The sequence below is a fragment of the Chamaea fasciata genome, unplaced genomic scaffold (genome assembly GCF_029207755.1).
Source record: "Chamaea fasciata isolate MVZ Bird 193981 ecotype frontalis unplaced genomic scaffold, bChaFas1.0.hap1 SCAF_1, whole genome shotgun sequence".
Lineage (NCBI taxonomy): Eukaryota > Metazoa > Chordata > Aves > Passeriformes > Sylviidae > Chamaea > Chamaea fasciata.
The window spans coordinates 33,470,599-33,488,071 of record NW_027094086.1 but is presented as its reverse complement, the minus strand read 5'-3'; the positions used below and the strand labels follow the sequence as shown (position 1 = coordinate 33,488,071).

At 38.0% G+C, this 17,473-nt stretch overlaps 1 protein-coding gene across 2 annotated transcripts; it reads left to right on the top strand.

The window, feature by feature from the left end:
* Positions 1 to 479: 479 nt before the first annotated feature.
* XKR9 (XK related 9) lies at positions 480 to 17,190 on the top strand. Of its 2 annotated transcripts, none has more exons than XM_066205032.1 (3): positions 480 to 577; positions 15,106 to 15,329; positions 16,436 to 17,190. In XM_066205032.1, exons 2-3 carry the CDS (start codon positions 15,233 to 15,235, stop codon positions 17,077 to 17,079), a joined length of 741 nt encoding a protein of 246 aa, XP_066061129.1. In that variant the 5' UTR covers positions 480 to 577; positions 15,106 to 15,232; the 3' UTR covers positions 17,080 to 17,190. The 2 variants fall into 2 exon arrangements, with proteins under 2 accessions (XP_066061129.1, XP_066061120.1); XM_066205023.1 differs by lacking the exon at positions 480 to 577 and adding an exon at positions 6,745 to 7,019.
* Positions 17,191 to 17,473: the final 283 nt, after the last annotated feature.

Genomic DNA, 17,473 nt, shown 5'->3' with positions numbered 1-17,473 from the left:
TTTTTTTGTATTTGTTTGCTTTGTATTACATACTAGTAAAGAACTGCTATTCCTATTTCCCAAATCTTTGCCAAAGAGCCTCTAATTGTTATTTTACCTAGCAGATACCTGTCTTCCCAAACCAAAACACATTGATAACTCAGTAAGGTACCATTATTTTTAACATCATGTCCTGGGTTGTAGTATGGGATGTGCACTATGTATTCTATCACCATCTTCATGGACTGTTGAATCCAGGTGGGGCAGTGTTTTCCCAGACCCCCTCCCTCTGGGCCATTATCTTCTGTTAATGGCCCATCAAATGCCTTGCCCATGACTCATAGATAACTCCCTCCAGGAACTGTCTCTGTTTAATGGGCCATCAAGGACCCCCTGCATGACCCATCATCCCATTGTGAGATGCTCCGCCCAGGGGGAGAAACCAAGCATTCTCACCTGGGTGTAATCTGGGGTTTGGGACAGTATGGGGGGCTCTTACCCACTGGATTCCCAGAGAACCAGAGTTACCAGACCTTTGTACTGGATCACTGCTTCAGGAAGACCACCTCATCTGGACTGCTTCCATCACTCTGCTCAGGTAGTATTCTGATTCTGTCAGTGGTCTTTTGTATTATTGCATCTTTAATCAAGTTTTATTTTACTTTCTTTCCTTTCTTCCTATTAAATTGTATCTCTGACTTGGGGCCTCTCATTTGTTTTGCTTTTAAACCACTACACATCACAAGACTTTTTTTTTTTTTTTTCTTCCCAAAGTTAAGAATTGTTTGGGGACCTGTAGACTTGTTCTCTGGGGAATAGTTGTTACTACTCTCGCTGTCCTGTAATAAAGCATTTTCTGATGTTAGGCAGGAGCTGTGAATTTGTTTTATCTGTAGGTGGCAGCAGTGGTGCCTTTGGAGAATGAAGTACAGGTTCTTTGATCATCTTAATTTCCTGCACAAGCCCATCTGTTTAAAAAATCTGTTGCTTCTCTTATCATACAGAGGTTAATAGGCATGTAGTGAAAGTCCTGCTATTATGCTCTGATGTGGTGCAAGAAAAGATGAATGTATACCCTCAAGTTCTTTTGATTCTCTGACTCTTTTGCATTGTTAAATTTTTTGAGGGGAAGAACGTTCTGAAGCAGGTAGGCTACCAGTAAAGAAACCAAAACCAGCTGAGTTTCCTAAATAATAAATAAATAAACAAACCTAAAATTAGAGTGTTGGTGATGTACAATGATTAATTTTGTAACAATTATGGGATACACAAGACACAGACTGGTATTAATGAAAATCCCACAAGGTTCGAATTTTTAGTACTTTGAGTACTGCCACTTGGATTTTTTCACATTTTAAGCATAAATGGTGATGATAAATGCCTCTACATTGTGGCTGTGTAAATAGCCTAATAGAACTAAGCACAAGCATGTAATTCTGCAATAATTAGTCAGAATCAATTGAATAGCAGATAGAAAATGCCTTGAGAGACTTATCTTTATAGCCGTTGGCACATGGATATCTCGTTGAGAGGATTTTTTATTTGCAAAAAATTTCTTTCTGTTTCATTATGTTTTTATTCCTTTTATCTGGTACAGAGATAAGTAAAAAGACCTTAAACTAAACAGAAGTGAAGCAGATTTTGCAGAGAGAAAGGCCATGAGCTGCAAGATTCCTGCATGGAGGGGCAACATTGTGTAGAAAATATAAAATAGTCAGATTAGTAGGTTTGTGGGAGATGATAAAGGGCCTGGGACATTTCTCTAATAAGGAAAGGCTGAAAGAGCTGGTACTGTCCCGTCTGGAGAAGAGAAGGCTCGTCAGTGCCTATAAATACTTGAAAGGTCCTTCCTACCACATTTGGAAGCAAATAAAAGGATATGTACTGAATACCATAGGAGATTAGTCACAATTTAGAATTGTGCTTGCTTTGATGCCAAGTCTAACCAGAAAACAGATGAATCATCCAGCTAGTAATTTATCTTGTGGGTTGCTTGATTGACACTCCAAGAATCAGGTACACAAACCTTGCCCCTCCCTATGTGCCATAGAGTTTTTTGTAATTTTTTTTTTTAATTGTGACAAAGGTCATAGCAGTGAGTTTGTGGCTTGGCTGAATTAATAGTCTTTCAAGCACTGCAAGGACTGCTTAAGACTAGGATGTTTCTAAAGTGTAAGGGAGAAGCAGGAAGGCACACAAAAAAAGACAAGAGTTGATATTGTGTTCATTATGAAGACACTGAGGATTGTACCTCCTGTCCAACGAGCTAGAAAACTACAGGCTGAGGGTGAGCATCATCCTGTGCAGAACAGTCACAGAGGCAGAATCACACCTGTGCCCTGTACCCTGCAGCTGTTTTAAACATGCACAAAAATTTCATGTTGAATACCAACAGCTCTGCTGGAGCAGATTCTTGTAAACACCTGTAGTTTTACCAGAGGAAAACAATTTTAATCACATGTCCTTGGCCCCATCCAGTCTCTTCATGCATCATTGCACAGAAAGGATTTTTTAAAAGTGCATTGTACTGCAGTTTTTAATTACAGACAAAAAGATTGTTCTTTTTGCATAAATACTTGGGACATATACATGGGTGTACAAATAAATGAATGAATATATATAAGCATGCATTTGCATTTAATCACACACACATACACTTGTGTTTCCAGAAATATCTATTGGCTTTTACTCAACAGGTCTAATGAACTAAAGTCTAAATTTGAAAATGAATACACAGATACAGAAATATACAGAGGCAAAGTGTTTTTTGTTTTTATTTTACTTTGATGAAATAAATTGTTAAATGATTTTATTGAAGAGAAATTTATAATCTGTTAAACTTAGTATTTATTATTAACAGGGACTTCTATACCAAATTTTTAGAATACAATTTTTATTATACAGTCATAAGAAGGACAGTTCTTTACAGATGATTTGCTAATCATTAACTGTGTCACATGGTTTCCATACGATTTGAGTTTCACTTTGTGTTATATCAGCAAGCCCTTTTATTTCCTTGGGTTGCAAGTCTTGTAAAGGTATGGATAGTGAACCCATGAATATGGAAATCTACAGTTTTTGAAGTGAAAAAAATCCTCTATCCATGGCCAATATTAAGGTAACTGCATTTTAAAATATAATTTTAAATATGTAGTGAAAACTGAGGCCTTGCTAATCCAATTTTATTGTTTCTGCTTTATCACAAAATGATGCTGTACCACAAAATATTTTTGGAGGGGGCTTATACTTATGTTGCCTGACAGTTTACTCTTCCTGCTCCTGTCATGTTAGATCTTGTATATTTAATAAGATTGGGGACAATTTAATTCTGATTGATACAAGACACTCTCTTCTGTGGCATTTAATTGAACTCCTCCTGGTACTGAGACTGTGGTGCTCTTTGGAGTGCTACCATGCGTAAAATGTATGGCTATTAGAGGCTGGGATCTTCAATGGTGATTTCATGTGCACCTGTGGGCAGGTGTTGGTGCTTGGATTTGGAATTAAGACAATGGACATTTGTGGTTACAGATTTGTGAGTCTTGGGTAGAAATTTATTTTAGGTTGCCATGAGGAAAATATAAACCTTGTGTCTTCTCAGCTGTTCCAAGGCTCTTTCAGGAATTATTCAAAATAATGGTGAGACAGTGAGCAAGCTGACATGCTTGATAATGTGTGACTCTTCATTTGTCTCAGCTAACCTGATGGCTTCAAATAGCACCAAGATGTCCAGACAGGTCTGCAGACTGCTGACATGAGAGCAGTTTGGACAGTAGGCTTGTCAGGAGCAGAAATCTCCTGGCTCACAGCTACTCTTCAGGCTGTTATTTCAGAGGAGTCTGCCTGTAAAACTTCCTTTCTCATACTTTTCTTTGTGAAATGCTCACGTACAAAAAGGATAGGGAGGCTGTAAAGAGGGAGGAATCCTGTTACCTTTTTTACTCATTTCAGGTGCCAGATTAGAGGCTACTCCTTGCCACTGGAATGTCTGGTACGCTATTAGTCATTAAATGTGAACCTTGGTATCTTGCCTAATTTGGCCATAAATTGTCTTCCAAAGAACTTTCTGTTTCAATCCAGGTATTGACTAACCTGTTATTGTGGTGCTTCCTGTAACAGTCAAATAGTGAACTTGCTTTGTTGTTTTGTTTTGTTTCGTTTAATTTTGTTTTTGTTTTTAATCTGTTCTAAAAACCAAAGATACAGCTTGACAAAGGTGGTACTCAAGTTGCAGAATGACATGTTGTTATATAAATACTTTTTCCTTTAGAATTTTCTTGAATGAACCCTAATAATAAACTCTTAAGTTGGTTCATACACAAATTTTCAGGCATAAAAACTTTGGAGTCACAAATCAATTGGGGTTGGAAGGGACCTTTGAAGATCATGTAATCCAAGCCCCCTGCTAAAGCAGATTCACTTGTAGCAGGTTGCACGGGATTGCATCCAGGGAGGTTTTGACTATCTCCAGAGAAGGAGAATCCACAACCACTGGGCAGCCTGTTCCAGTGCTCTGTCACCCTCAAAGTAGTTTTTTCTCATATCCAGATGGACCTCCCTTTGTTTCAGTTTGTGCCCATTGTCCTTTGTCCCGTTGCTGGGCATCACTGAAAAGTCTGGCCCCATCTTCTTAACACCTGGCCTTAAGGTATTTGTGTCCTTTGATAAGATCCCCTCTCAGTAGTCTGTTCTCCAGCTTGAACAGAATCAACTCCCTCAGCCTCTCCTTATGAGAGAGATGTTCCAGTCTCCCAAACATCTTTGTAACCCTCTGCCAGAGCCTCTCCAGTAGTTTCTTGTCTTTATTGAACTGGGGATCTCAGAACTGGAGCAGCCCCACCAGGGCAGAGTAGAGGGGAAGAATAAGCACTCTTGACCTGCTGGCCACACTCTTCATAGTGCAGCCCACAATGCCATTTGCCTTCTTGGCCACACAGAGACATTGCTGGCTCATGGTTAACTTGTCTTTTTTGTGTTTGTAAACACAGAGTTCAATTTATGCTGCACTTTGTACTGAAGTCCACTTCCCAGAATCTAACTGTGAATTGGATAGAAATTGCGTTAGTGATTTGCAAGAGATTAGTGGTATTTTATCAGAGAGAATAGGAAAGAATAGCAAAAGGATTCCAACTATCCCAGCTGCAAGACTGCCCGATCTTTCTGACCTTTCCTGGGCCAGGACATGAAATCTAAGTAGGAGATAGAATGAGAGGCTAGAAATAGCTAAGGACTCGATCCAAAAAAATAATCCATACACTCAGCACCTTCTCAAGCTATGTTCCCACTTGTCTTCATTAGGAAAGTAAGAACTTAAGTTCTCTTTTTTGGGTTTGTACCTAGGTCATAGTGAAGATGAGCCCAGTCAACCCAAGCAAAGAACAGTCATTACCTTTGTTTATGGGTTATTAACCAATTCTCTCATTTCACTCCTCTGTGGCAGTGTGCCTGAATTCACAAAATTCAAAGGGACCTGCCTCCACATGCCCTTTCCCTGCTCGAAGTTCCCTGGTGCAGCTGTTCCCCATGTATTGTTTGCAGCTGTTTGGCACTGGCACCAGCCCAGCCTTGGCATGTCCTGTATCCCATCCTTTGCATTTGCTGCCAGCAGCTTTTTCCTAAGATATGTAAATGACGTAATGGGACTTTGTAATTTTAACTTTATGGCTTTGCAGAGGTGAATGAGAAAAAGAATGCACTGCCTTTTAGCTTTTCTGTTTCACCTGCCAAATACCACAGATCTAGAGAGAAAAGACATATAAGGACATATAAGACATGTAAGACCAAGAAGTCACAAGATTCCTTGCAGTGTTGGGCAATGTAAAATGTAGTTCTGACTACAAATGAATTATATTTGCAGTGAGCTATGTGATTAAGTTGTCTGTGTGTAGCTACACACTACACAGCTTAGAAGACATTTCTCAAGGAGGTATAGACTGGTCTAGGCCTGGCTCTTTACAAGCCTCTGTAACAGAAGAGCTGCAATTCTATTTAGCACTTTCCTACTGCATGTAGAAAACCAAGCAGGAATGATAAAAACACTGGGCATATGTATACAAATGCAGTAACACTGTTGGAAACTACCAAATGATGTTTATTCTGATACTATGGTGTGGGCTCAAGATAAAAGTTTTCTCAACATTTTGTGCTGTGCACAGTAAAGGAGAAGAGTTCAGGAATTAAGAAAGTTCTGGGAAGGAATCAATCTTTTTCCATAAGCTGCTTTTAAAAACTTGTTTGTTTCTTAGTGTTTTGCAACTCAGGAATTATCTCAACAGCTGCTTGAGTGGAGAGTCACTGTTTGGAAAAGTGGATGACTTCAGCAGGCTAAGAAATGCAGCTCTCTTGGGCTGATTGTTCACCGGTATCTCAGCACATTCTGCATTTTGTACTTGCCTGTTCAAATGGTCATGAGAATTGTTGTAGGATATTTAAAATTATGAAGATATTGTAACTGCTAATCTTCCTTTTTTTTTTCATCTTTTTAGGAATCAGTAATGAAGAACGACTCCATCAATTAAAAAGACAATTTACATTTATCTTTTCCAGAATAGATGTGTGTTTTAGTAGTTAATTTAATATTTAAATCAAGACACAGAAAAATGCAAGTCTCTTTGCCATAATAAAAATTGATAACCCGACCTTCCTTTGTACGAAGCAATATGAGCAGGTGGTATTGTCAGGAAAAAGACTCCATTATAAGAAAGCATTTAAATTCCTTTACATTAAGCAAGGAGAGAATGACAACCCTGTCAGGCAGTTTCACACATGATGAAATTTACTAAACAAAATTTCTTTGTTTTAGTTGGTGGAATGATAATTTATGTAGTTGATATTGGAGTAGACTTCTGGGTAGCTAGTAGATATTTCTGTCAAGGACAATATTCTTGGAGTATATTGATACTATGTTTTAGAGGTCTTTCATCAATAATAACTCAGATATTTAGTTATGAGTGGTTTAAAAATGACTGGGAAGATACTGATACTGGGAAGCTGAAATTGGTTTTTGCAGTTCATCTCTTTCATTGTGGAATTTTTATAAGGTAAGTGCATTTAAATGTTCATTTTAAAATGAGAAATCATGGTGCTTTAGGACAGTGATTAGGAAGTGTTTAGTATGGCTTCAGGGGCAAGACTAACTCTGGCCTTTACAATTACTTCTCCATGAAAGCAAATGAATTTTTGTCTGGTTATGCCAGTGGTAAATTTTATCAGGGTTTGATGGACATGTAGTTCTTCCGTATACCTGTAAGTAATGATTTTTATAATTCACAACCCTACTCTGTTTGATTAATCAGCCATTTGATGAGGCATACCTAATAAAAATGACTGCTTTGAAATGTACTAGTCATAACTGATAAATACAAGTTTTCAAAGTGATGTTATGCACACTAAGCGTCTGAGACAGCTGAAGAAGTAATGTTTCAACCTGAGTGTCTAACCATATGTAGAAAATCCACCAAGATTCAGAAGAGAAATGAATAGCTGAATAGTTAGTAAGGATACTTGCAGCAGTCTTCCCACAGGGACTGACTTAATGGTGATAGGAAACTTTGTTTGCTTAGTGGATTACCTTAACTCTAAAGTGATCTACGAAACTCTTGGATTTACTTGAACTCATACACTTTCCAATGAATATCTCTTACCATGAATTTCCAAAATTTTGAATCTTCTTTCCCAGAATTAGCTCCATATTCTCTGAGTGGCTTATTGTCTAGTAAACATTATTTTGTCTTTGACAGTGTTGTCAACTTGGTTGCTTGTTCTTTATTGCATGAATGACATTTTCTCCAGTGCTGCTATTTATGCTTGGAAAATTTCCAAGATGTTGTGTATAAGTTACAAAGTTCTTTCAGCCACTCCACACAATTCAGCAGTGTGATAATGCATACTGTATAGTATAAGCTGGAAACAGCCAGCTGACATCTGTGTTTGTATCTTTGTGATTAACTATTATATACTTTTATTGTATGTCTTTTCCTTAGGTGTATCAAGGTACAACTTCCTCCTGTCCTCCCTCTTAGTCATCTGATTTATGCAGTTAATTTAGACAATGAGTCTCTCAGGTTTATCTGTGCAGTAAATGAATAAAATAGATTCTGTCAAGTCAGGTCACACTTGTTAACATGAAATTCTCCAGAAGGTCATTTGTGGCAGAAGTGTATATTCATTCAAAGAGGAAAGTGATGGCCTAACCAGTAAATAAGATTTGGTCAGTGAACTCTGGATGCTTGAAATTATAGGATGCGAATGAACCTTACCAAATTATCTTTATTTTTTTCCTTCTTCCCTCTCTCATCTCCTTTTACACCTCCGGCTCCATCTTTGAGCTTAGACTCCTAGAATGGTTTGGTTTGGAAGGGACCTTAAAAATCAGTTTGTTCCAAACCCCCTGCCATGGGCAGAGATACCTTTCACTTGACCAGGTTGATCAAAGCCCCATCCAACATGGCCTTGAACACTTTCAGGGATGAGGCATCCACAGCTTTTCTGGGCAACCTGTACATCACCACCCTAATAGGAAAGAGCTTCATCCTGATATCTTGTCTTAGCATATTGACTTTCAGTTTGAAGCCATTCCCCCTTATGTCTCACTCCATGCTCTTGTAACAAGTCCCTCTTCATCTTTCTTCTAGGCTCTCTTTAGGTACTGGAACTGGTGACTTAGAAACTAATACCCTTTGGGAACTGGAGGTCTGTACAGTGCACAGAACAATGGGAATCAGTTTGGTTTTGCTAACACATTGACAATGCTAAGTAATAAATATGAAAATCATATTGCTGTATATATGTATATGCATATATACCATATATATAATCAGAGGAAAATTAAAAATATTTCTTATCTAAGAAGGCTTTAGTTTCTTTTATTGGAAAGACTGCATACATACAATTGTATTTAATATGAAATAGTATGCTCTGCAAGGAGGCAAAATTGAGTTAAAAATGTACATATTAACTATGCTGACTACCATTTTATTCAGCCTGACCTATCTATATGGCCCACACAGATGTTTGTAGAATTGAGAACAGTCTTGACATAACAGACAGCATTAAGACAATAGCACACTCAGGGAATGTGGGGGAATGGGGCATTTCCTTAGGGCACCATATGAATTCTGGAGCTGTCTGATGTGTAGCAATGTGCTTCATCAGCCAAGGACACACCTGTGGGAGACTAAACAGTAGCAATTCATAACCTTTGCTGTCAGAATAGAAAGTCACATAGGCAGCAGCCACTGTGATACTGGCAGCTGCTGTTGTGCTTCTTGATGCTTAAAGGTAGTTCAGAATGTCCTGCAACTTTGAAAAGAAGCAGATGAAAAAGATTTTTTTGTATATTTGTAAAAATTAATTCTAGGTCCATGAAGCATCAGAGTAAATGTGAGTGCTTTTCTGAACCTGGGGTATTTCATTATATATTTCTAAAGGGCAGTGGGAGAAATTCAGAGCCGACATGGTTGATGGGCTGCATGGTGGGCCCTGTTCTGAAGCAGTACCAGCTGGCAGCAGTGAGCAAACCTGTGGGAGATGAACTCTGGAAAAAAAACTCCTCTGCTTAGTGGCAGAGCTCTGGGAGGAGGTGAGTGGGTTGAAGAGCATCAGGGATAGAGAGAGAGACACACACACACATGCAGACTGCTAGAATCACACTCTGCCTTTCCTGAGACAGCCCAACAGGCAGGCAGGCAGGCAGGCATGCATGGTATGGATGATTCCCTATCCACTCTTCACCTGGCTGAGCACAGTGACTTAAGGCTAGGAAATGGGGGCAATGTCAACAAGTTCCTGCCCAGTGCAGCAAGTGTGTTTCCCCTGTGACTACCCCACCTTCACAGGTGCCCTGGCATAACAGGTATGAGGCTCTGCAAGTGGTCATCTGGCTTGGAGATGTCACTGAGGTTAAGTTACCCTACACCCTGTGTCAAACTCTTACTGCTCTCTACAAATGAAAACAGGTTATTGTCAGGTGGGGGTCAGTCTTGTCTCTCAAGTAACAAGTGACAGGATGAGAGGAAATGGCCCCAGCCTGCACAGGGAAAATTTGGATAGGATATTCGGTAAATTTTCTTTGCTGGAAGGGTTGTCAAGCTTTGGAACAAGTGCCCAGGGAAGTGGGTGAGTCTCCATCTCTGCAGATATTTAAAAGATGTGTAGATGTGACTCTTAGGGACATGGTTTAGTGGTGGACTTGATACTGCTGGAGCAGTGGTTGTTCTCAATGATATTAAAGATCTTTTCCAAACTAAATGATTTTATGATTCTATGTGCTTGATCACATTTTTTAATATAAATTTACTGACCTAAGTATTGACTTAGTTGCATCAGTTTAATGGGTTTAATCCAAGCATTTTGAGACTTAGAAGGTGAAATTTAACATGCAGCAGAGAGTAATTTTCCTTTTAGAAGGATTTATACAATGCTGAAATCTGTGACTGCATGACCAGAATTTTGACAGGACAATCATTATTGCCAGGCCACTCACACCCTGCCCATATGAATTTCTACGTGGCACCCAAATATTTCTCAGTGTAGTTTGATGAGATGGGATGCGTAGTATAATACTGGGATTGTGTTGCAAAGTCAGTGGAAATCTGAGGGGGAAGCATGTGATATGGAAACATTGGCAAGGCAGCTTGCTTGTCACATGTGGAGGCTGTGAAGCAACAAAACCAAATACCTGTCAACCCTGTGAATAACCAGCCAGAGACAAAGCCTTCCTAATTTTACAGGATCAAACTTCATGACTTGTGAAATGATGACGAATATCTAGGAACATCTCAAGAACAGAGAGACAGTGGAGCTGTGTTTCCACGAGTGTTTATAACAAGTAGGAGCCCTGCCGTCTCTGTTCTCCACAAAGCAACACTACGAAGGCAGAAACTATTTTTTTTTTTCCTGTCAAAGTGAATGGTATTTGGGAACACTGGTAATTCTTTACCATTCACATATGAACATTCCAGTTATAAAGAAATTGTAAGTTTTTACTCTGTTGGCCTTCAAGTAGCTTATATACCTTGAAATAATGAAAAATATATTCTCTTTAATGAATTTATAGGGAGAAAAAGTAAATGGTAAACCTGCATTTGTCTGTATTATTGACATAACCATTTCACATTCCATTTAGGATGTACTTCTACCTAAAATACATAACTAATCCAATACTTTTAATTAATGTATTTTTATTACAGCTGTAGTACCTTTTAAAAAGACTTTTTACAGTTTATGAATATTGAAGCATAGAACTTCTTTAGCAATAGATGTATTTTAGGAAAATCGATTAGAGGAGTATAGCTATAATAGTTTCAAAGTAGGCATGGGGTTCAACTGAGCTGTGGGCATGATAAAGGAGAAAATTTAAACCTGACTTATCCTTTCGTAGGGCCTGAACTTTGCCCTAGGCTAGGAACACAGTTCGACGCTAGGTCTAAAAGTTGGCTATGAGCCCTTCCTAAAAGGTCATATTACATGCCAAAGGGACAGATGAGAATGAGAGTGTAAGTACAAAATACTCTTAAAATATGAAAATTTGTCACAGTGAACTTGCGGTAAGTGACATAAGCATGCAGAGCTCAGAGAATGCCACCCTGCTTAATACATACTCAAAGAGCAGTAGAATTATTTTGACTTTACTAGAAAATATAATGTATTCTATAAAGTGTTTAAAGTCAGAAGTGGACTAATCAAAACTGGTAAAACTAGTGACAAATACATAGCATACCATCTTATAACAATACAAACCTAATATACAGTGCTCAGAGGGAATGTGCCTTGAAAACTGACAAGTAATTTCAGGTATGCATCCAGCTGAAATATTCCTTTTAGGACATTTCTCACCTTGCATATCACCTGTCATCTTAACTGTGAGCTCTGCAGCTCGAAATTTGTGCAGGTACTTTCCACTCCTTGCTGCTTGGACAAACAGAGGCTCTGGTGAGTGAGTCCATGGACAACTAGCAGATCAGTCTACCCAATTGTTTTTTTCTTGAAAATTGCAAACTTTCCAGATTTTTACATCTCTGATGCAAGAACCAGATATTTTGGAATACTAATTGTTGTATAAACAGAAAAACCTTTGGATGCCTTGCCAAACAGTTTGGTCCTTTGCTTATGAGTGATTATTCAGATAACAATAAGATAAATACACAAAGCCATAAAACCAAAAATTAGTTTCCTTTGGGAGTAAATAATGGATCTAGAGCCAACTCATGGACTGAGTGGCTATGAATCTATGCAAGGAGGAAAGCAAAGGCTCATCCCCTGAGGCTCTTGAGTAGTAACATAGCTGCTCCACACCTACTCCTATGGCTGCTTCCATGTTGCAATTCTCACTTGTATGGTCAACATGCCTTAACATACCAGGGAATTAAGTCATGAATCCTCTAGCATGCCCTTAACCTGGGAACTGACAGTCCTGGCTGTCTTGCTTGTGGCTGTGGAAGAGAGCCCTACACTGCCTTCCCTGTGCTCAAAGGATTTGGTCTTTAAAGGTGGCAAAGGTTAAACTTTTAACCTCTGAAGGAGCCAGGGATTCTCCCTGGCTCCCTTAGTAAGGAGAAGAGTACTGTGCTCCAGCGTTACGTTGGGACGAGATGATCCTGTGAGATCTGGTTGTCTAATGATCTGCTGCCCTCTGTTCTCTACACATGGTAAATGCAACGGCATGGGTTTCATCAGGTCCGTGGTGTGTGCGATCCTGGGGATGGTCAGGGAATTAAAAAGCTGCACTTCAGCATGAATCTTGAAGTTATCTCAGATGCTGTGTTAGGGAATGTAAGTAGGAGGCAAGTTAGGGCATAGAACCTTGCCTTTCTCAGCCTTCTATTAGCAGTCTTTTACAACTGTCTAAGATAACCAAGTGTTGGCCTATGGTGTTCTGCTTAATTTCTCAAGCATATAGATCCAAATGAATGATACCACTGTCCTAATTTATTTACTAAGTTAGTTTTATTTTTCTTTTTGAAGAGGAAAGACTCTAGTAGTCTTTGCAAGGCTAGAAAAATCGGCTGAATAACTGTGAGTTTTCTTTAAAAGGTACTGCTTATGCTGTCCTTGCCTGCTGGTTATAGTCAAAATGGGTTCATTGGAGAAGAATGTAAGAGGCTCAAAACATCTGGGAACTAAATGGACAGAAATTGGCTTGGAAGTGATGTCTGAAGGCTGCTATGATCAAAATCCTGTTTATGGACAAACACATGTATTTATATACCTGTAAAACTAAGAACTTAGTATAAGCGAAATTTTAACAGTTGATTCCAAGAATCAGTATCAGTCTAGATTTATTTATTACAGAAAAAGAAAGAATACTTCTATGCATAAAAATCTTCAGGTATAATAATAATACAGTTAAAGTTGTTACACGCATATTTTTCATTCCTATCCCTATTTTCAAGCCATCCCTTATCATCCTATGCATGTGCTTTTCTACACTGTATCCTATCTCTCTGCATCTCAGGACCTCTGCTATCCTAGCAAGAGTAGATTCCTCTATCCTACATCATCATGTATGTAATAAGTATCTCATTTGATGCATATCTGCCTGTTACTGTTACCTATATAAAACTGTGACTATGGCACAAAAATGAAAAAAAAAAAAAGTAAAGCAAATTAGCCACCTAGTCATTTGGAAGAAATCACCAGTTTTTCTGCAGAAAACCCAAGCTAAACCAAGGAATACAAAGTCACAGGCAGGTCAAGAAAATTTCAGAACAGGCCTGGAGAGCCTCAGTTCTGAGGCCTTGCAAGTCTCATACCAGGTTACCAGCAATGACAGTGTCTATTTCAGTGCTGCAGAGTTAAAGACAGTCTACAATCTGCCCAGTCAGTGTTAATGACCACTTGAAGTGAAGTTACCAGCAGAAGAGAACAAGCATTGATTTGCTTCAAGGCAGCATTTACATGCATACTAATGAGGATACTTCTCCCTGCTTTCATTTGTTTTATTTGTTCTAAAAGAGTTTTTGTTTGCTGCTTTCCAGTTCACTGGAAAGAAGTCTTTAGCTGTGAAACCCACTTCTGCAATTAATTACTGAAAAAAAAATTTCCTACCCTTCTTAACTTCGAAAGCAGCAATGCAATGAGTCAGATCACTCACCAGGGCTGTGTGACTTTGTATGTGAGTCCATTAGAATCAGCAGAAATACTATAATTTCCAGCATCTGGAGTTCTGGTCCTACATCAAGTTATAGCCATCATCCTGTTTTCCCAAACTCAGATGTAAAGATTACTATGTACTAGTTCATCCATTAATTATCAAAAGAGTGTTTGATTAAAACTTAAGTGTTCTTTCCCCTCTTGCACTTCCAAGCCTGAAGCAAAGCTGCTGAAAATGGGAGGGAATAAGAGCTAGGTTTAGCTCCAAGCAAAGCATAGGGATATCCTGAACAGAATAGGTTCTTTAAAACAGAATCTATGCCACTCGTAGCTGACTAATTCCATGTATCTTTGCATTTACTGCTCTTTCAAAGAAAGTGTTAATTTAGGCTTAATTAAAAATAAACCAGAACCATCCTAAAAGTCATTCAGGTGGCACTCATTTGCCAAGGCAAATGGCTTCTTCATGTAAAACCCCTCATATTTTTAACAGAATCTTTCAACCCAGGAATCCATGTGTCTTGAAAACTATTTTCTGAAATATAAGTCTTTCTGATTATTTAGAAAGTAACAATGTAGTATGTTTTTTAAAAAATCTGTTTTATGTTTGCAGTTCATCAGGTGTTATGCTTGTGGCTTATGGATCTATATTCTACTTATGTAGATGTGGATGTTCACAGCTGGATATTCATTAATACCCTAAAAAGGATACAAAGAAAGTGAATGAATATCTCAAAGAGAGATTTAGGAGAGATGCTAAGTGTATTCTCAGAAATACAGTAATTTAAAGAAATAAGAACCTAACAGAATAGAGCTTGTAATCTTTATTCAGACAAGTCTCATTCCATTTTATTAGTTTTCTTATTGCATGGTATTGCTAGGCTTAAATGATTCTCTGATATTCCTCATACCAGACAGATATCAGACAAAATTTTACCTGAGTACAAGTTGGAAATTGTTGTTGTAAGGCCATAGCATTTTATTGAGTTGGTCTTCTAAAAAGTGCTGTCTAATCAAGTGTTCTTTTTTAAATAGGTATTGGTTTGCTTTGAAATATGGCTGTCAAGTTGCATTTAAACGGACAAGTAGCAGAGGTGCATCAGAAGCAGACCCTTCCACCTTCATTCAAAAACAAGTTATTGATGCAGTGACTGATATTAACATGCTCAGGGTGTTCAAGACTTTTCTTGAGACCACACCACAACTTTTTCTTCAGATTTACATCCTCATGGAGCATGGCAAAACTCATTTCTTTCAATGTAAGTCTTTCCTTCTGTTGCAAGTTGAGTATCTTATCTGAAAGTATAACTCATGACTGGAAAATATTTTAAACAAAGCTTGGAAAACATACATTCCTCTGTATTATTACTCCACATTTAATTAGAATTTCTGTCTAGGAGGTGGCTCATTCTGCTAAATCAATAAGAAGGAAAATTTCACTATAGAAATGGAAAGTAATATATAAATACTGTACCTCATAAATATAAAAAGTCATAATATCTAATAGAAACATAATGATGCATCACTTGAAAATATGCTCTTAAATGCAATTAGCATGTAATTTGCAGAGCAGTTTGATACATGTGGTTTTGCTTACAGATTAATTTAAAACTGCTAGCCAGGCATTTGGAAATCAGTAACATAATTAAAGCAGCCCTGCGAGCTGTCACCACCATCACCCATGTTACGGGTGAGGGACAGAGTCAAAGCTAAATCTAAGGATATGTCAGGATTGTAGAATGCCACCTGGTGAAGAGATACTGGTCCAACTCTCAGAAGCAAGACAGCAGCTGTACCATTTCCAGCTCTAAAACTAGCAGAATTATTGGCAGGACACTGACATTCAGGGCTGGAATTTATCTAACCAAATGGGAATACCTGCACTGATGTCTTGTGTTCCTTAGAGTCAAAGTCCATAGAGTCAAAATTTACTCATGGTAAAGGATGTGGCAAATCTCGTCTTGGATATGACCATGTAAAGGATCAAGTCTTAGTTGTAGATGTCTACATTTTAGACACAGCAGACTCACATATTGGTTGCTAATGGTCTATTTGCAAGACTTTAGGAATTTCTAAGTCACCTGTGTATGGAGATGGCAAATATGCAACTTAGGCAAGGCCATTAAGGACCAGGAGCTGGGCAGGATAGCATAAGCATACCAAACTGCAACAGATGCCTAGATTTAAGTAACGAAAGCGAGCCTTAAAATTAGGGTGACTTGCTTTGGAACAGAGAGTAAATATAAAACTGGGGTAAAGGAAGTGTTAGGAAAGCATGACATTTTCTAAAACTTCATTCAGAAATCATAGTGTAAAATACGTATCTTTTTCTCTGATATAATATTTTTCCTTGTGTTTTGTTTAGATGCCGCCATTATTATGTCATTTTGTGGTATCTCCTTATCAATGGTTGATTATCAGATATCGCTACGAAAATCTCTGCCTGACAAAGATGAATTTCGTGTGCTTTCCAAGTTCATGTATCTCTTCTATAAGTTGTTTACCATCACTTCTTGGATACTCAGTATTTCATTGATGACTCTACTAAGTGTCAGAGTTTCTATAATTCTGATGATATTTCTTTGGATCTGTGGCTTCACTTGGACTTTGAAACAGCATACAAAATTTTGCAAGTCTAAGAAGATGGAATATCTGTACAGAACTGTTGTTGGAATCATTCTAATTTTTTCATTTTTTAACATAAAGGGGAGAAGAACAAAAGTCTGCATTTCTATTTATTATGCTTCTCACACTGTAGTGACTCTAGGTATTTTATTTGTATATATGTTCTGGAAACCTTCCATTATCAAAGAAATATGTTTTACAATTGTAAGCATCTTAACTATTTCGAGTCTGGTGTTAGGTATTATTTTTCTTGTTGTTTATTACAGCCATCTTCATCCTACTACTTATTGCAGACCTCAGGCATGTTCAGATGAAGTTGATGGAGTGGCAGGGCAAAGAGAGACAGTGAAAACTGGTAGATTTCAGAATTTCTTAATGCAATGAACATTACAGGGTTTTTCTGGTCTGTGGGGTTTTTTTTTTTTGGTCGTTGGTTTTTTGTTGTTGTTGTTGTTTTGGTTATTTCTGTGACTTTAAAAACAAATTCTTGCTGGATGGTGTGTTTCTCTGTCATTGGTACTTGTGTATCATCACTGAGGACTACATAGTGGACCAGAGTTGTTGACTTTGAATAACTATTTGTTTTCCGTGATACAAAGACTCTGTAACATGAACATTTATGTGCTAGTGAAAGTTACTTTTGACAAAGAGACGATTTAATCTATTCATCCAACACAATTCACAATTTTAAGTTTTTAGCGATGCAAATGTAACATAGGAAAGGCTAAGAGTTAATTAAATGAAACCTAGAATTAAACACACATTCTATTAACTTATG